Source organism: Dipodomys spectabilis, unplaced genomic scaffold, assembly GCF_019054845.1.
Source record: "Dipodomys spectabilis isolate Male_0828 unplaced genomic scaffold, ASM1905484v1 ptg000001l, whole genome shotgun sequence".
Lineage (NCBI taxonomy): Eukaryota > Metazoa > Chordata > Mammalia > Rodentia > Heteromyidae > Dipodomys > Dipodomys spectabilis.
This window is the reverse complement of record NW_024870678.1, coordinates 2,144,800-2,165,003: the sequence shown is the minus strand read 5'-3', so window position 1 is coordinate 2,165,003 and position 20,204 is coordinate 2,144,800. Positions and strand designations below refer to the sequence as shown.

Below are 20,204 nucleotides of genomic sequence, written 5' to 3'. Positions count from 1 at the left end.
CATTCCATTATAACACATGTTATAATCATTCTGTAGTGTTTTGGGAGATAAGCTTATTTGAAATGTATGAAGTATTGTTAAAGGTAGGCAGTTTGGTTAGTCTTTCTTTTTATGATCTTTTTTTGTTGTTGTTGTTTGTTGTGGAGATTGAACTCTGGGCCTAGGTGCTGTCTGCCCTTCAGCTCTTCAGCTCAAGGCGAGTGCCCTACCATTTGAGCCACAGCGCCACTTCTGGTTTTCTGGTGGTTAATTGGACATAAAAGTCTCATGGACTTTCCTGCCTGGGCTGGCTTTGAACCATGATCTTCAGATCTCAACCTCCTGAGTAGCTAGGATTACAGGAGTGAGCCACCAGTGCCCTGCTGGTTAGTCTTTAAAAAGCAAGATATTTTTATTAGTTTTTACCATTACTATCTATAAGCTTACAGTTTTTTCTCTCCCCCAGAATTTAATGTTTTATAAAAATGCATAAGGTTGGGGATGGGAAGTTGGCTCAGTGGTAGAGTGCTTGCCTTGCATGCCTGAGGCCCTGGGTTCGATTCCTCAACACCATATAAGCAAAAAGAAAAAAGCCGGAAGTGGCGCTATGGCTCAAGTGGTAGAGCGCTAGCCTTGAGCTGAAGAGCTGAGGGACAGCGCCCAGGCCCAGAGTTCAGGCCCCACAACCAGACCCAAAAAAAAAAAAATGCATAAGGTTTTGTTCTTGTTGGATTCCTGCTAAGTATTATATGCTTAGTACTAAAAAGAAACCCTGGAAAAGAACATGGGTTCAGTGGTTGAGCACCTCTTTAGCAAGCACAAGATCCTGATTTCAAAATCCAAATGCAAAAACAAAACAAAAAGCCCTAAGAGCTAATGATTAGGTTTTAGAATGGAAGTTTGATTTGTATGTCACTCTCCGCTGTTAATGTCTGTGTTAGGTTTTGTTTGTTTTTTGTAACCGACATATCAGAGAAACGAAAGGAAAAAGGATACTTATTTAGGCTTCTAGTTTCAGAAATATTATTCCATGGTCTGTTGGCTGCATTGCTTTTAGGTTTAAGAACTATCATGGAGGAAGGATATGGCAGAAGAAAGCTTGCCTCACGGCAGCCAGGGAGTTCAAGGAAAGCTATCAGAGATGAGATGCGCCTTTCAAGGGCACATCCAAGCAACCTACGTCTTCCCCTAAGCTCTGCCTCAAGAATCCATCACACACCCCAACAATAATGCTATCAAATTATGGCTCTATCAGAGGAGGAATCATTGATTAGGTTAAAGCCCTCATGACATACTATTTCTGGGAACACCTTTCCAGACACACCCAGACATATATTTTTCATTGATTTAGTCATTTCTCATTCATCTTAAGAAATGATTAGGAAATGAAAATCAAGATTAGTCATTAAAGTGATAACACAAAATGAAGATTGTGATGAGCATATTTACCAGTGGGCATGAAGTTCTGTGTACTTGATTTTTGAGGACAAGAAGGTAGGGGATGCCAGTATTGGAACTTGAACTCAGGACTTCTCATTCTTCCTTGGCTCTTTTTTTTTTTTCTTTTTCTGTCAGTTGTGGAACGTGGACTCTTGGCCTGGAGCCGTCCCCCAGCTCTTCAGCTGTAGACCAGCGCTCTACCACTTGAGCCTCAGCCCCACTTCCGGCTTTTTCTGCTTATGTGGTGCTGAGGAATCAAACCCAGGGCCTCATGCATGCAAGGCAAGCACTCTACCACTGAGCCACCTTCCCAGCACCTCTTGCTTGGCTCTTTTTCTCATGGCTCTACCACTTGCACCATCCTCCAGTCAAGAATTTTGATGGTTAACTGAAGATGCCTTGGGAAATTTTCTGCATGGTCTTAGAAACATGATCCTCTAGAGTAGCTAGGATTACACGTATGAATCTTTAAGACTCTCTGTCACAGTATATTTTAATAATTTATTTTTCTGTTATCTTTTCAAGGAAGGAGCTCCTGTCAGCCTTGATTTTAGTGATCTTGGTGGACATAAAACTTTTGAATTTCAAGATAATTCTAGATGTTGAATTTTATTATAACTTTTTTTTTTGTGTTGTGTGCCAGTGTTGAGGCTTGAACTCAGGACTTAGGCACTGTCCCTTTGCATTTTTGCTCAAGGCCTGCACTCTACCACTTGAACCACAGCTCCATTTTGGCTTTTTGCTAGTTAACTGAAGCTAAGTCTCTCATATTTGTCTACCTGGACTGGCTTTGAACCATGATCCTCAGATCTCAGCCTCCTGAGTATAGCTAGATTACATGAATGAGCCACTAGCGTCCTGCTATAAACTTTTTTTTTCTTTTTTAATCTTCATAATCAAGTGGTAAATGTGTGGAATCATTTAATATTGCTCATTTGGCATTAAAAGGTAGAGCCAACTTAGGGATTTTTTTTTTTACAGCAATTTTTTGGTTTTAGTTTAAATTTTACTTGGTTTTAAATATTTCAGAAGATATAAAATCAAACAACTTTGCCTTCTGCATTTCACTCTTCCACTTTAGAAAATCAATTGATGTTACTAAATTTTTATATAGCCTTCATATGATATTGTTTGCAAATCTTAAGCAAATAATCACCCTCCTAGAATCCCCCCCCAATCAAATTTTACACAAAAAGTGGCATACATTATGTTTTACATCTCTCTCTGTTGGATATATATTACTTGGATGTCATATAATGATATACTTGGATATGTATAGCTTGGATATGTGTTTCTTAAGAATTGGCCTTTTCGGGCTGGGAAGGTGACTCAGTGGTAGAGCGCTTGCCTTGCATGCTCGAGGCCCTGGGTTCGATTCCTCAGCACCACATAAGCAAAAAGAAAAAAGCCGGAAGTGGCGCTGTGGCTCAAGTGGTAGAGCGCTAGCCTTGAGCTGAAGAGCTGAGGGACAGCGCCCAGGCCCAGAGTTCAGGCCCCACTACCGGACCCAAAAAAAAAAAGAATTGGCCTTTTCCTTCCAGGAGCACAGTATTCAAGGAATTTAACATTATCATCTAATACATAATTCATATCATTGTAAGTTCAGAATCCGAAGAACAAACTTTGCATTTAGTTACCATATCGCCATAGTCTGGGACACTTTCTTATGTAATGTTGAGGGGTTGTGAAGATGCTAAGGCCTAACTTCCTTGTGCAAGCTAAACAGTATTCTAGCAGAAGTCCATCCTAAGGCCCCCCCCCCCCCCCGTGGTTTTTTTTTTTTTTTCATACTATTGACATTTTCAAAAGTCTTAAGAAAAATGTTTTGTAGAATATCTGTGAATTTGTATCATTGGTTACCCATTATATTTGTCTTAAATACTTTGACAAACATGCTATATTGATGATGTACTTAATATATTACATAAATGTAATATTATATTGGTTTGTCCTACTTTGGTGATACCAGGGTTGCTTATTTACATTTTTCTCTATATTGTACAAGTATTTCTCCTTATCCATGGGGTGATATTTTTGGCCATATAGGTCTACCCTGTTCTCATACAGTTTTTTACCTGGTTTAGTATATATGTATGATTCTTACATAAATCAGCTTTTATGTAACACTGATTTTTTTTTTTTTTTTTTGGCCAGGCCTAATGCTTGAACTCTGGGCCTGGCTGTTGTCCCTGAGCTCCTTTTGCTCAAGGCTAGTGTTCTACCAATTGAGCCACAGCACCACTGCAGCTTTTTCTGAGTAGTTTATTGGAGATAAATCTCATGGACTTTCCTGCCCAGCTGGCTGAGATCCTTAGCTCTCAGCTTCCTGATTATCTAGGATTGCAGGTGTGAGCCACCTGCGCCCAGCTTTTCTATTCTAAGATTAAAATCGAATGCCTTCATTATATTCATGTCATCAATCTGTGTCTGTGACTGTTCTTCATTTATATTGGCTCTTGTAAATTGAGTTTGGGATTGTTTTTTATTAATTTGAGGAAATCAGACCTTTGTAATATGTATTTTTTTATTAATAAGGTTTTTTTTTGTGAAAATACCATACAGAGGGGTTACAATTACATGAACAAGGAAATGAGTACATTTCTTATCAAGCATTGTTGCTTCCTCCTTTGTTTCCCCTTACTGTCCCTGCCCTCCCATCCCCCTACTCCAAAGTTGTACAGTTCATTTTTTGACATAATGTCTTGTACATCTCATTGTTGCAATGGGTCCACCTGTATCCCTATTGTGATATGTATTGGAAATATTTTCCCCAGTTTGTTTCTCTAGTGTGATTGGTTTTTTATAGTGTTGGAGATCATACCCACCCAGGCCCTTGAGCATTCTAGGCAAGTATAAACTAAGAAGTATAAATTTACCCATTTTCTTAGTTATTTTTTGTTGTTGTGGACAACCCCTCATCCTGGGGGCTTGAACTTGGGGCCTGGAAGCTATCCCTATGCCTCTTTGTGCTCAAGGATAGTGCTCTACCAATTGAGCCACAGCCCCACTTCTGGCTTTTTCTGAGTAGTTTATTAAAGATAAAAGTCTTACATAATTTTCTGCCCTGGCTGGCTTTGAACTGCAATCCTCAGATCTCAGCCTTCGGAGTAAGTTTTGTTAGTTAGGAACATTTGGGGGGTTTTGTTGTTAAAAATTCTCCCATGATTTTCTTTTCTTGTTGGTACTAGTTTGAGTCTCAAACACTCAAGACACATCCCTGGTCGCTTTTTTGCTTTAGCTATTTTTCTGATATGATCTTGCATTTTTACCTTGCAGGAGCTGACCTTGGACTGTGATCCCCTTCCTTACAAGTAGCTGGGATTATATGTGTGAGCCACTGTACGTGGCCTAGTTATTTATTTATTTATTTTTAATTTTTATTTAATTTTATTTTTTTGGGGTCCGTTCATGGGGCCTGAACTCCGGGCCTGGGCGCTGTCCCTCAGCTCTTCAGCTCAAGGCTAGCGCTCTACCACTTGAGCCATAGTGCCACTTCTGGCTTTTTTCTTTCTGCTTATGTGGTGCTGAGGAATCGAACCCAGGGCCTCAGGCATGCAAGGCAAGTGCTCTACCACTGAGCCACCTTCCCAGCCCTAGTTATTTATTTATTTATTTATTTTTGCTGGTCTTTGAACTTGAACTCAGGGCCTGGGCTCTGTCTCTGAGCATTTTTACTCAAGGCTAGTGTTCTACCACTTGAGTCACAACTCCACTTCTGGCTTTTTAAATTTTAATTCTTGATAGCTTAACTTGTTATATGTTATATAATCTTAACTACAAAATTTTGGAGATTGGAAGCAGAACACCCAAATGTCATTTTAAACGATGTATTTTTTCTTTGCCATAGTGGAATTAGAACCTCTAAGGCTTTGTACCTATTTGTACAAAGGTTTATGATTTGATGAGAAATAAAATATTTTCTTAGACTGTTAAGGCATTGGCATTTATCCTAGAATTTTTTTTAATTTTTAATTTTTTTGGGGGGGGTCCGGTCATGGGGCCTGAACTTTGGGCCTGGGCTCTGTCCCTCAGCTCTTCAGATCAAGGCTAGCGCTCTACCACTTGAGCCACAGCATCACTTCTGGCTTTTTTCTTTTTGCTTATGTGGTGCTGAGGAATCGAACCCAGGGCCTCATGCATGCAAGGCAAGCGCTCTAACACTGAGCCACCTTCCTAGCCCCTAAAATTTTTTTAGATTAATTTTTTTGTGATTAGAAAGGTGATGTTACAGAGTGGTTACAGTTACGTAAGTCAGGTAAAAGGTACATTTCTTTTTGGACAATGTGTCCCTTGCTCTCTCAGCTTTTCCCTTCCATCCCACCCACCAGTTGTACAGTTCATTTTCAACACAGTATCTAGTGAATACCATTGCTGCATTTGTTCATCCTTTGTCCTTCCATTTCTGTGCCCCCTCCCCCTTTCCTCTTCCTCCCAAAGACAGATAAATGAACAAATGACATAAAGAAAACAAAAACAGCAACAAAGAAAAAAACTTGTTTCCATTTCCTGGAGTTCATTTTGATAGATACTACTTTATATGAGCAGATGCACATGGGCATTGGTCCTTTGTGTTCCTCCCCTAAGAATATCCTCCTTTGGTCTCACTGTGTGTGAATGCCTAGAGTCCTGTATAATTAATCATGTCACAGTATTTTACATCTGGCTTCTGCATATGAAAGAAAACGAGCCATTTGTCTCTCTGAGCTTGGTTTACCTCATTTGAATTGATTTGTTGTATATCCATCCATTAAAATACAGGTTTTAAATGCTGGTTTTATCTTTTAGGTAGAACTGAAGTTTCCTGCACCAGGCAAGCCTGGAAATTATCAGTATACAGTGTTTCTGAGATCTGACTCCTATATGGGTTTGGATCAGATTAAACCATTAAAGGTAAGAATAATGGTGAAGTGAATTAGCCTGTTTGAGTAACTAAACCTAAGAGAAGCAGTTCTAGTTTTGAAATGTAGAATAACACAAGGAAAAAGAGACCATCTCATATTCTTTCAATAATAAATAAGGAATGTAATGTTTTAGGGCCTGACTATAAATTACTTTATTGATACTTTTTCTTTCTTTCTTTCTTTTTTGCCAGTCCTGGAGCTTGAACTCAGGGCCTGGACACTGTCCCTAAGCTTCTTTTGTTCAAGGCTAGCACTTTACCACTTGAGCCACAGTGCCACTTTTGGCTTTTTCTGTTCATGTGGTACTGAGGAATTGAACTAGGGCTTCATGCATGCTGGGCAAGCATTCTACTACTAAACTACATTCTCAGCCCATAGTGATACATTTTAATATTCTGTAAAAGTGTAACTCTTGGGGCCAGATGGTGGTGGGTTTTTTTTTTTTAACTTTTATTAAAAAATTTTTTTTATATTGTTATAAAGCTGATATGGCAGAGGCACCCTTCTATTTTTTAAAAAAACACATTTTTTACCACAGATTTTATTGAAATAGTTTATTCATTTCTACTTGTTTTGTCATCATAGAGTATAGCTTTCCTGAGCTGCTTTTATGTGTGTGCCAGTACTGGGGCTTGAACTCAGGGTCTCACACTCCTTTGCTGCTCCTCGCTATTGTTCTACCGCTTAAGCCATACCTCCAGTCCAAATTTTTTTCTAGCTAATTGGAGGTAAAGTTTCTGGGACCTTTCTTCCCTGGCTGGCCTTGAACTATAGTTCTTAGATCATAATCTCTTGATTAGCTAGGATTATAGGTGTGAGCAATTGACACCAGGCTCACTTCAGGTTTTTATACAGGCATTCTATATCATTAGAGATCATGCTTTTAAAGTATGTTATACTGTAAAGAGTAAAGGGGCCTGCGCCGGTGGCTCACGCCTGTAATCCTAGCTACTCAGGAGACTGAGATCTGAGGATCTCGGTTCAAAGCCAGCCCGGGCAGGAAAGTCTGTGAGATTCTTTTTTTTTTTTTTTTTTTTTTGTCGGTCGTGGGGCTTGAACTCTGGGCCTGGGCGCTGTCCCTCAGCTCTTCAGCTCAAGGCGAGCGCTCTACCACTTGAGCTACAGCGCCACTTCCGGTTTTCTGGTAGTTAATTGGAGATAGGAGTCTCACGGTCTCTCCTGCCCGGGCTGGCTTTGAACCGCGATCCTCAGATCTCAGCCTCCTGAGTAGCTAGGATTACAGGCGTGAGCCACCAGCGCCCGGCTGTGAGATTCTTATATACAATAAAACCACTAGAAAACCAGAAGTGGCTCTGTGGCTCAAGAGGTAGAGCGCTAGCCTTGAGCTGAAGAGCTGAGGGACAGCACCCAGGCCCAGAGTTTAAGTCCCATGATCGACAAAACAAAAAAAAAGAGTGAAGGGAACCAATGTGAGTCATTTTTCTCCATGAGAGTTAGATATTTTTTGCATCTGCCATACATAGAATTTTACTTTACAAGTCCAGTTGCTCTATATCTCTTTGAAAGTCATATTTGCTTTTTCTTCCTTTAGCAGAAAACTTCTGTTAAAATACCAGTAGGTATCATTGCTCAAGAATTACTATTCTTGCAGATGCTGGTACCTCACTCAGGAGGCTAAGATTGAAAATTGTGGTTCAAAGCCAGCCCAGGCAGGAAAGGCTGTGAGACTCTATCTCCAATTACCAACAAAAAGTCTAAAGTGGAGTTGTGGCTCAAGTGGTAGAGCGCTAGTCTTGAGCACAAAAGCTCAGAGATGATGCCTAGGCCCTGAGTTCGAGCCCCAGGACTGGCACAGACATATGTTCCTGAATACTATAATGTATATAAAGCCAAAATATCAAACTATTAGAAATTTAGTTTCATTTATGTATTAGTAAATTTACTTTTTAGAATTTTCTAGCATAAAGTACCTATTTTGAATGAAGTGTTGAATTTTGAGTTGTATCTATAGATGTCTGTTTCTTTATAATTACTGTGCTCATAGGAAATCTTTATCAGATATTCCATTGTTCCTTTCAAATTTTCTGATGCTTACAGTTAATTTGTCTTTATAGTTGGAGGTTCATGAGGCTAAACCTGTGCCAGAAAATCATCCACAATGGGATACAGCAATAGAGGGAGATGAAGACCAGGAAGACAGCGAGGGCTTTGAAGATAGCTTTGAGGAAGAAGAGGAGGAGGACGAAGATGATGACTAATCAGTACTATGGGTGGACCACAGCCTTTGCACATATGTGCAAACTTTTGCTGTTTTATACATGTATAATAAACCAGAAGCAGTGCAGAACTAATGTTGAGGGAAGTGTTGGTTTCTTCATTAGAAATGGGTTCATAAGCTAATTAGGCAGTTGGCAGTGCCTTGGTACAATCTGAAAAAGGCTGATTTAAAGCCTTTCGAATATGAGTTGGTGCATTTATTTCATCTGCAAATGATAATAAATCCTTTGTTATTCTAACTGTCCAGCAGTGTGGGCTATGTATTATCTGATCAATTTAAGGTCTCAGTCAAAGTCAAGGTACTTGAAAAGCAATGTATAAATGAACAACTTTTCTTTGTTCACTTTTAGTTTTAGTAAACACTATGATAACCATCACAAATATGATTTAAATAACATCTGTTCAAGTGTCCAATCTCATGATAAGCTCTGTTATTCATTTATTGATATTTTGCAAGTGATGAGACGATAACAGTTCAATACATGAGTTAATTTTTACCTATTTGATCATGAGTTGGCATTCTCTCACATTCCACGTAATGCAGAGGGCTACATTTTGAGATTTTCTTTCTTAATTGCCCAAGTTATCTCAATATGAATGGTTTTTAATGGCTTACAAAATCTTTAAGCCTCTTTCTTAGCAGATCATTGCAGGATCTAATTCTTTTGATAAAGCTGTAGATCTAAAAGTAATTGTGGGACCATACATTCTCTGATATTGGTGGTTGATGTAATCAAAACCTTTTTTAAAAGGTTCACTAGAAAAGCTAAACTACATTCTTGGCTTTTAATCTACCTGATTATATCAGAAGCCTTTTAAGGAAAACAACGTGCAAAAGAGGCCATTTTTTTTTGTATTCATTTTAGACTCCAGTCAATAAAACAAAAGTTTGACTCATTTTATGTTTGTAATTGTGTTTTGTCCTTTTACTCTCAAAGTGCATAAACAGGGCAATTCAACTAAAATTTTAGTAATACTTTATGTCATTGCTGCTGTCTTTGTAAACTATAGGAAAATCGAACCAGAAGAACAGTCCTTTTTTTTTTTTTTTTCCCTTGTGCTGGCCCTGGGGCTTGCACTCAGGGCCTGAGTGCTGGCCCTGGGATTTTTTTGCTCTAGAACTTGAGCCACGGCTCCACTTCTGGCTTTTTTCTGGTTAATTGGAGCTAAGAGTCTCATAGACTTTCCTACTAGGGCTAGTTTCAAACCACGATCCTCAGATCTCAGCCTCCTGTGTAGCTAGGATTACAGGTGTGAGCCACCAGCGCTTGGCTTCTAGCAGTCCTTTTAATATAGAGTAGAAATATTCATATGATGAATCACTGAGATAAGAAGCATATTTTAGTGCTAGATAGGGAGGAACCCCAAGGATATAATATTGAAAAACTGACTGTAATAGTCCTCAAAATCTCCATAGGCCAAAGCACTGTTGCACTACTAACTCGTGACCTTGCTTATTTAAGGTCGCTACTCTTCATGCAGAATTACTACTGGTATTTTGTTACTATAGTAGTTGGAAATAAAATTTGAAGATTACCAAAAACACAAATGATTTTTTTGTTTTCTTTTCACATTACTGGGATTTGAACTCAGGGCCTGGTGCTTGGTAGGCGAGACCTCTACCACTTGAGCCACAACCTGAAGCCCTAAAAGTAGTCTTTTAATTGGAACATTGATCACCAGTTTGGTACATCCCTTCCATGGCAAAAATCTGTACGTTGAGGATTTGTTTTAGTTGATTCTGTTATTAGAGGGTCAGTTTAGTTTTCAAACTTGTTTTGCTGTGAGCTCTTGTTGATAGTTATGCAAGGGATTGCATCCAGTGGAAGGAATGAGAGGTCAGAAAATGTGTGGCAGAAGACCAAGGAAAGGGAGCAAACAAGACAACAGTATTCGTAATTCCTAGTTTTCTTAAAGCTTACCTCTCAAGAAAAATGTTACTCGTGGCCTTTTCCCCTAAGAGAGGCTGTGCAAAGTTGATTCACACAAGTGACTTCTCTGCTTTTGAAACTGTGGAAAGGGCTTAACCTAGTAACTTGCCACAGTGCTTTGAAAATCAGCACTTCCACATGAGGAAATTCCACTCATCTGTTTTACTTTCCCAACCAAAACAATTGGTGTTCTTCTAATAAGTACCATAGGCAACCTCTTTCCAAATTATAGGAGTGAGAACTGAGCCTTAGGCTCTCCAATAAATGGCCAGACTCCACATCCCTTCTTTCTTTGTCTGGCATGGGATTGACTCATTTTGGTTCTCATTTCCTTATCAGAAATAATGACAGTTGGTCAGTAGAATATATGAATATTTAGATGAAAACATACAATATGTATATATGAAGTGAAATTGGCTTTTTATGAAATTAACATTTTTTTTCCTTTAAACCTCTTATAATGCAAGCATCCATAGGAAATTTAGTTACCATCATTGAAAGGATGGCAGTTTCTCATGAGACTGAGGCCTCTATGTTTGCCTTGTAAAGATCTCCAAATTAGTTAACTGTTTGTGTCCTGTTTAACATCTTTATGAATATTGTAAGGAATTGAGCACATTGAGTGAGACTGTGCACCCAGACTAGTACCTTGTGCTCTGCTCTATACTCTCAGCTTGCATTGAGCGGTGGAGGAGGAGTTGCTGTGTGGAAGCAGAGGGTGTGGATGCTAATGCCCAATGTGAAATGGGGAGCAGGGTGTTGAGGAATGGGACAAGGCTCTGTGTTACTTTTGACCACAATGTCTATTCACTTACTTGCTTCAGCCAATCCAAACTATATACTGGGGAGTTTAGTAGCAATCCATATTGCAGATGTACTTTATACTTAGGCAGTTTTGTGGGATTGTTCATGGTCATGTTACTGAGTTTCTATATCCTCATTATGTGATTGGATATAGTTTGTGTGTGGCAGTCATTGGAATCCATTTGCCTTGGCTAGTGACTGTTTCTTCTGTCTTCTCACCCCCTATTGTCCTTCTACTGTGAGCAGAGGAATTTTCTTCTTAGGACTAGCTAAGTTGACCTTTTCCTTTGTGACAGGCAAGCCTCAACTTTATTTTTTAAATGAAATGTTTCTTTAAATTCCCCTTGTCCTCTCCCCTCTCCCCCCCCCCCCCCCATTCTGACCAAATCTATGAAATCCTCTGTTTAGTCTGCCTTAAAGTAAAAACAACTGTAAGTGGACTGTAATGTGACATTTTACCAGTTGGGTAGTGATTAGACCAAATATGTCTCAAGAAGCAACAAGCATCTTTACGCATTAAAACTTGATGCTAGGGCTATTTTGCAAAAATTAAAACAGATGTGATCTTGTACATTTTCCTGTAAATGAGCTAAAAACCCCAAGTAACAGCAATCATTGGCTGGCTTTAGGGCTGTGGTTTTGGATGGGGGTATGTACATCCCAGGGGTATGCAGGTGATCAATCCATCGAGAATATGTTCAAATGGTTATTTGTATTTAATCTCATCCTCTTAAATTTCTATTTTTGTGTGTTTTATAATGTACATAATCTACTGTACAATTGTACACTTCTACAATTTATAAATAAATGATACATTTACTGGTGCAATATATACATATTTTTTCTGATTTGAGTGTATGATCAAAACGTTTGGACACTACTGCTTTGTGGTTTGATTGGGTACATTGTTTGGACCTTCTGATGCTCAGCCATGAGAGCATAAAGTGGCATCGTCTGATAGAGATGAAGTTGCTGTGTCTAGTTCTGCTGCTTTCTTTTTTCCCTGTGGAGCTGAGTAGCTTGGTGGTGGGGCTTGTAGTCCATGGGAGGGATCTGTGCGGCTGTTGCGTGTGGAATGGAAGTGGGTTAGGTGTGAAAAGGGACAAAACTAGGATCTCTGAGCAAAGGCTATAGCTGTTAGTAGACAGGACAGCCAGGCAGTCAGTAACTGCTGCTGATAAAAAGGTGAGTGTGGGAAGGGATGTCTGCTCTTTCCACACTGCATTGTTCAGCTTGAAATTGAGCCTGGGTACAGAAAGGAGCTGAAAGCCTGGATGATGGCAGCAATGGACACCACTTCGTGTGCAGTAACCCTCAAGTAATTGCCCTGTCATTTCCAACCTGATTCCAGTAGAGGGCGATATGGCTATAATTTTCTTTAGCAAAGAGTGGTGGGACTAAACCAATTTTTTTTTTAATTAAAATTTAGACAGGGTCTCACAGGGTTTGTATAGCTGGGCTCAAACTCCTGGACTCACCATCTTCCTGCCCCAGCCTTCCAAGTAGTTGGGACAATAGCCATGTACCACTGTACCCAGCTTATTTCTACTTGCACCTTCTAGAATTACCTTCCTCTTTAATCTTCTGAATTTTCCTCTAACCTATATCTTTTGTATTATGTGTTCTTTAATTCACTAAATTTACTTCTGGTTGGGAACTAAGTCCCTTTGCAGCAGACTCCTACAGATATTCTGTGTGTGCCCATTGTGGTAGAATGAATAGTAGGTCAGGTGCTGGTGGCTCACACCTGTAATCCTTGCTGAGTTCTGAGGATTGAGGTTCAAAACCAGCCTGAATAGGAAAGTTTGTGAGACTTTTATCTCCAATTAACTACAAAAAAAAAAAAAAATGGAAGTGGAATTGTGGCTCAAAGGATAGAACACTAGCCTTGAGCTGGGAAAGCATCCAGGCCCTAAGCTCCCCAGGACTAGCACACACACACACACACAGAGGTATTATGTTGTTGGAGAGAAGTGAGCAGTCTAGACATAAATTCCTTTACACAATTTATATTTTTTGCATGATTGAGGTCTATGAAGGGTCTGCATTTTTTTACTCTGCAAGGTAACCTGCTAGGGTGATGGCTAGAAGGTCAGAGTCACAGCAGATTGAGCTTTCCGTCCCCATCTGCGCATCCTGTTATCCCAAGTTCTATATGGGCGGAGGTGGTGGTGCTAGGTAGGTACTGTGCAGGCAGTGGGTTCTTACGGCTTAGGAACCTAACCTAAAGCCATGTGAGCCGGCCTGCCCACCTCATCCTCACCGTGAACAAACGCCTTCTGCCTGCCAAGGTTGTTTGCTATATAAACATCTCTGAGAAGACTGTGGAACAAAAGCCCCTGAGCCTTTACTCACAAACATGCAGAAAGGTGAGAAACCCATAAAAGGTAATCTTTATTTACAAAGAGGAATTGAACTCTTACTTTGTAAGGAGTGAGTTCTACTTAGTGAAAGTTAGGACCAGTGAAACTGCATATGACAAGGCACATTTAAGCCTCTGGAAAACGTCTTATTGTCAAAAGATAATTTTATGTTACAACTGAATTTAGCTCACTTAACCTATACACTAAAAAAAAAAAAAATCTAGAATTTTCCAAGTTGAATCTAGTCAGTTGTATAATAGAAAATGGAGTGTCTAAAAAAAAAAGGAAGTACTGTTTAGTGTATGTTGTAACCATACAAGATTTTGGTAATTGCTCTTGTGCCCTTCCGGATCCAACTGCTGCCTCTCCCTCCGTTTCCAGCAAACAAAACCCATACCTTTCCCTTCCAGACAAACTGAACCTGTGCCTCCATCCAGTGAACTGGTTCCTTGCAGAACAGTTGAGATTCTTTCAGTGATGCCTCTTTTCCAAATATACTGCCCAAATAAGCTCAGGGAGCCATTAGACCTTCTTTGGTTGAAATAATGGAGAACTTCAGAGATGGCACCTAGTTGAAATTCTAAAAGGCAAGATTTTGTTTTGTTTCAACTACAGAAAGGTCATTTAGATGAATGGGAATGGCAAATTTGCTGACAGGCAGTTTGAGAAAAAAATATATAAAGATGATGATAAAGCATTTAATGAATCTAAAATTCAGTGAGAGACTATAATAAAGTTTTTGATCTTTGAATCCAGTCTGAAGATTCCCAGAGACACAGTGCAAGTCTGTGCCCCGACCTTTGCTAAAACATTCTTCTTGATAATTACATCCTTCTCCAGTCACTGGCTATGCTCTGTCACTCCAAAAGCTTACTGTTCCTCTTGACATGACCACACATATTAAACAGAGAAGGAAGGCTGGGAATGTGACTTAGTGGTAGAGTGCTTGCCTAGCATGCATGAAGCCCTGGGTTCAATTCCTCAGTGCCACATACACAGAAAAGGCGGGAAGTGGCACAGTGGCTCAGGTAGAGTGCTAGCTTTGAGCAGAAGCTCATGGATAGTGCCCAGACCCTGAGTTGAAGCTCCAGGACTAGCAAAAATAAAAAATAAGAAGAGAGTGAGCCAAGAGAGGTGCCCCCACATTGAAATGAGGCAAGGCCACCCTTTCAAGGGGCTCACATCAGCCTGCTTCAGAACTTGGTGTTAGTTTTCCCACAATCCTCAGGAGAACTTGCCCCACCTACTCACCCCTACTCACCCCCTCTCCCTGCCCCCACTTCCCAGTCTGGGTCTATTGTCATGGAAATCATAAGGATTAATGTGATTATCAGCAAAGTGCTTTTGAGAATGGGGGGGATGAACTGTGGTGGTATGATCACAGCATTATGTTTTCATACACCAGGAGCCTCCACATCTTTCAAGTCTGCCTACTTAATGACAGGGTATCTCACTAAATGTCACCAGTGACACCTCCGGCGCAGCACACTTCACATGCCGTAAGTTTGGCAATACTGAGTTTTGAGTAGAATTTTTAATGATTCAGCGCGTTAGAAGGAATAATTTTTAGTGGAAATAAAACCTTAGAAAAGCTTCTTCTACCTTAGTATGATCTTTGCAGTTTTCTTTGCATGTGGGATAAAGTACTTAAAATCGGATTGAGCTATCCCTCTCCCAAGCATCTCTACAACCTAACAGGAGCAGAGCTGTAATGTAGGGATGCAAACAAAATCACTGAGTGCAATGGAGAGCCATAGCGGTGAAGTTAGTGAAAGAGAAAGAGAGAGTTAAAAGAGATGAGTGCTGTGGGGCTTCTTCTGATACTCTGCTTTAGAGCCAATTGCACTCCCTGTTGAGCACAGAGGACACAAATTCATGGGAGAGAAGGTTATGGAAACAAAGGACTGGCCAGATGTAGCTGGGACCCAGGCATCCCTCCATCTATTTCACACACACACACACACACACACACACACACACACACACACACACACACACACACACACACACACACACACACACACACACACACACACACTGGGTCAGATCTAACATGACTGCAAACTGTACCCTACCACAGCCAAGAATTTATGTTCTGGGATGGCAGGTTGGGTTTATACTTGAGTGTATCTCAGAGCTCCCATGCTGTGTTGGCATAAGATCCTATTTTACCAAGATGTGTGAGATTCCATGTTCGGTGAATCCGAGCGCATGAAGGCTCCCCATGGGAAGATGCAAGTGCTGCCATTGTAGATACCTATCTTGAAGAAGAAACAAAGTCTCCCTCAGTCTGGAATGGGATTACCTTGCTTTTAGCAGCCCAAGATATGGCATAGACAGGTGAACAGACAGCCCAGGCTGACCTCTCCGAGAGGGCCAGTAGCCTTCAATCTCACTTCTCAACCCAGACTCTTCTAAAGGATTTGCTCCAAGTTCTGTTACTAAACTTTAGCATCCCTCTTACCAGGCCAAGTATTTGTTTCTTGGTGAACTTCTTTGCACTTAACGAATACTTTCTACATCCGGGCTGAAGGCTGACCTGAGGGAACTGAGTGAGGGTGGAAAAAGTAGTGTTTGAAAAATGATCATTGGCTTCAATTCAATCACACTAAAATTCCTTCTTATAGGTCCATTTTGCTGTCACCCCACTTAGGAAGATGTACCTCAGCAATATATCCTCACCGAATAAGATGCAAACATTTTGGATCTCTCTTGAACGCTGGTCACCAGCTACTTGAGTTTCTTACATAGTAATTGCAGCAGGAGACTGAACGTAGCTGAAGTCTAACTCACTGTATGGCACATTTTATTGAACTGAAATTTGAGCAGGGGTTCTGAACTGTCAGAATAAATATTTGAAGGTTAGATTCCTCCCCTTGCTGCCAAGAAACCTCTCCTATTCAGTTTGAGCATCTAATATTTATTAACATGCATTCATTGGGGAAGAGCTGGTGGAGAAGGACCTCCTCACAACTACCTGGATTTCACCTCTGGAGAGAGAAGCTTACAAGGAGCAGGAAGACCTAAGGGGAAGGCAGCCCTGTGATCTGGAAGGCAGCCTGTTCCTTGCTGTTGTGGGAAAGCTGTGTAGCCATGTGACCACCGGCTTCATTGCAGCTCTCCAGCCTGATGAGTTCAAGTCACCCAGCACCTCAGAGTCCCTTCCCTGGGAGCCAGCAGGGTGCAGAGATGGAAGAGCCTGCGGTGCGGGTAAACTCAGAACAAAGAATCATACAAAAACCAGTTGCAGGGGGGGAAAGATGGAGATAACCATGGAAGAGGCGCCATTGTTCGAAATGCACTGTGCTCATAACTATCTCGTTGAACTGAAACTGTTGTGTTCAACTAAAGATAGCAGTAAAAAAAATTAAAAAAAAAAATCAGCTGTAGCTAGGTACTGGTGGCTCATCCTTGTGATTCTAGGCTACTCAGGAGGCTGAGATCCAAGGATCACAGTTTAAAGCCAGCCAGGGCAAGAACAATCCATGAGACTCTTTAAAAAAATTTTATTGTAAAAATACTGTACAGAGGGGTTACAGTTACATGAGTAAGGTCATGAGTACATTTCCTATCCAGCGTTGTTACCTCCTCCTTTGTTTATCCCCTACCATCCCTTTCTTCCTCCCCTCCCCAACTCCTTCTTCCCCCTACCCCCCCCACCCCGGTTGTAGAGTTCACTTTCAACATAGTGTCTTGTACATCTCATTGTTATAATGGGTAAACCTGTTTCCTTATGCCAGCATTTTGTTATTTCCCTTCCCCTCCCCAAATTAGAAAAATGTATATACAAAATACAGGGCACAGACATCAAATACAGTGAAAACAGGGGCTATACCATGGGGGAAGCACATACAAAAGAAGCAAAAAAAAAATCACATAGTACATTTTAAATATGTTAAAAACAATAGCAAGCAAGGAAAAAAAACGGTTTTGTCCCTATCTTGAGGTTCATTTCATTTAACATCCATGAGACTCTTATCTCCAACTAATCATAAAAATCTGAAAGTGAAGCACCAGCCTGAGCAAATAAGCTCAAAGATAGCATGCAAGCCCCGAGTTCAAGCCCCATGACCAGAAACACACACACACACACACACACACACACACACACACACACACACACACACACACACACAGTTGCAGTTACATATAGTAGTAACAATAAACAAACAGGAAATTACTAAAGCAATTCCATTTATAAAATCATCAGAAAAGAATGGAAATAGGAATTAACCAAGGAGATAAAAGACTTACAGTATGAGAACTACAAAACATTACTAAAAAGAAATATAAAGTTCATCATGTCAGTGCTTCTCAAAGTGATTTACAGACTTAATGCTATCCTTTTTAACAAACTTTAAAAATATCTCTATTTTGGCCGGGCGCTGGTGGCTCACGCCTGTAATCCTAGCTACTCAGGAGGCTGAGATCTGAGGATCGTGGTTCAAAGCCAGCCCGGGCAGGAGAGACTGTGAGACTCCTATCTCCAATAAACCACCAGAAAACCGGAAGTGGCGCTGTAGCTCAAGTGGTAGAGCGCTCGCCTTGAGCTGAAGAGCTGAGGGACAGCGCCCAGGCCCAGAGTTCAAGCCCCACGACCGACAAAAAAAAAAAAAAAAAAAAAAAAAAAAATCTCTATTTTTTGCAGAAATAGAAGAAAAAATCTTAAAATTCACATGGAATTTCAAAGGACCTCCTAACAGCCAAAACAGGCTTTAAAAGGAGCAAAGCTGAAGGTTCTACATGTTGCAGTTTCAAAACTTCCCACAAAGCAAGAGTAATCAAAACTCTGATACTAGCATAAAGACAGATATATGGACTAAAGAAACAGAATGGAGAGTCCAGAAATAAGCCCTTGCATATATGGTCAAATGACTTTTTAAAATTTATTATTAAGGTGTAACTGTTTCATAAGTCAGGTTATGAGTACATTTCTTTTTTGGGTAATGTCACCCTCAAATGGTTTTCAACAAGGATATCAAGAATATCAATGGAGGGAAAAGAATTAATGAAGTATTTCCAGCAAATAGTGCTAGGAAAACTGGATATTCACAGACAAAAGAATGAAGTTGGGCCCTTCCTTAATGTGAAATACAAATGCTAACCCCAAAGTATTAAAGACTTATAAGACTACAAAAAGGGTTAGAAGAAAACATAAGATAAAAGTTGCATATACTGGATTTTTTCAGTTATTTCTTGGATACGACATTCAAGGTTCAGACTTCATAAACAACATTTTGTATACTACAAATGCTTTTGAGCCAGGCATGGTGGCACAAATCTATATAATTATAATCTCAGCATCTGGGAGCCAAGGCTCCTATAGCCTTGAAGCTAGTTTAGGATACACGGAGACCTTGGCTAAAAAATTAAAAAAAAAAAAAAAAGATGCTATCAACAGAGTAAAAAGAAATCCCACAATGTGGAAGAAAATATGAAAATACTTGCACATCATGTATCTAATAAGAGATCTATTCAGGCCCACTCAGGCCTGTAATCCTAGCTACTCAGTAGGCTGAGATCTGCCAGCCCAGGCAGGAAAGTCTGTGAGACTCTAAGCTCCAATTAATCACCAGAAAACCAGAAGTGGCACTGTGGTAGAGCACTAGCCTTGAGCAAATACAGTGTAGGGATAGTGGTATAGCCATTTGGAGAAAAAAAAGGCTAGACGGCTCTTCTAACCTGCTTTCTACAATTTACTCCAGGTGCCTTCTAAATTTCAATTTGGAAGGCAAAACAATAGAAGCCTTAAGAATATAATATAGAATACGAAATAGGAGAATATATTCTTGACCTTAGGCGAGGAAAATATTTTAAAATGGAATGCAAAGAGCATTTCCCAAAAGGAAAAAAATAACAAATTGAATTATGTCCAAATGAATGTCTTCTGTTCTTCAAACACACAAAAAAGAAATATGAGGCCAGCTACAGAGTGGGAAAATATTGCCACACACATAACTGACAAAGAACCTGCATGCACATTAAACAGAAACCCTACGAATTGGGAAGAAAAAAAAAGATGATCAGACACTGGTGACTCACACCTTTAATCCTAGTTACTCAAGAAGCTGAGATCTGAGGATCACAGTTTAAACAAAGCCAGCCTGGGCAGAAAAATCCACGAGACTCTTATCTCCAATGAACCAGCAAAGAGCCCCAAGTAGAGGTGTGACTCAGTTGGTAGAGCTCCAGCGTGGTGCCAAAAGGACAAGTCAGAGTATGAAGCTCTGGGTTCAAGCCCCAGAAGTGGCACAAAATAGAAAGAGGAAGAGAGAGAGACAGAGAGACAGAGAGAGAGGAGAAGGAGGAAGAGGAGGAGGAGAAGGAAGAGAAAGAGAGAAGAGAGATAGAAGAAGAAGAGGAGGAGAGGAAGAAGGAGGAAGAGCAGGAAGAGGAGGAGGGGGAGGAGAGGAGAAAGAAGAGGAAGAAGTAGAAGGAGGAAGAAGAGGAGGAGAAATACTCAACAGAAAATGGTCAGTAGGCATGAAATGGGCTTAAGAGGGATTGCTTGCTCACTTCACATTGCGGGCTGTGTTCTCCAGAAGTAG

General features: G+C 40.3%; 1 protein-coding gene across 1 annotated transcript in view; it reads left to right on the top strand.

The window, feature by feature from the left end:
• The window catches only part of Sec63 (SEC63 homolog, protein translocation regulator), a 74,407-nt gene extending 64,952 nt beyond the window's left edge, over positions 1-9,455 (top strand). Inside the window, exons 20-21 of the mRNA XM_042685889.1 lie at positions 6,205-6,309; positions 8,396-9,455. Of these exons, the coding sequence (XP_042541823.1) occupies positions 6,205-6,309; positions 8,396-8,539 (249 nt within the window). The 3' untranslated portion in view covers positions 8,540-9,455. The remainder of the gene's footprint in view (positions 1-6,204; positions 6,310-8,395) is intronic.
• The last annotated feature ends 10,749 nt before the right edge of the window (positions 9,456-20,204 follow it).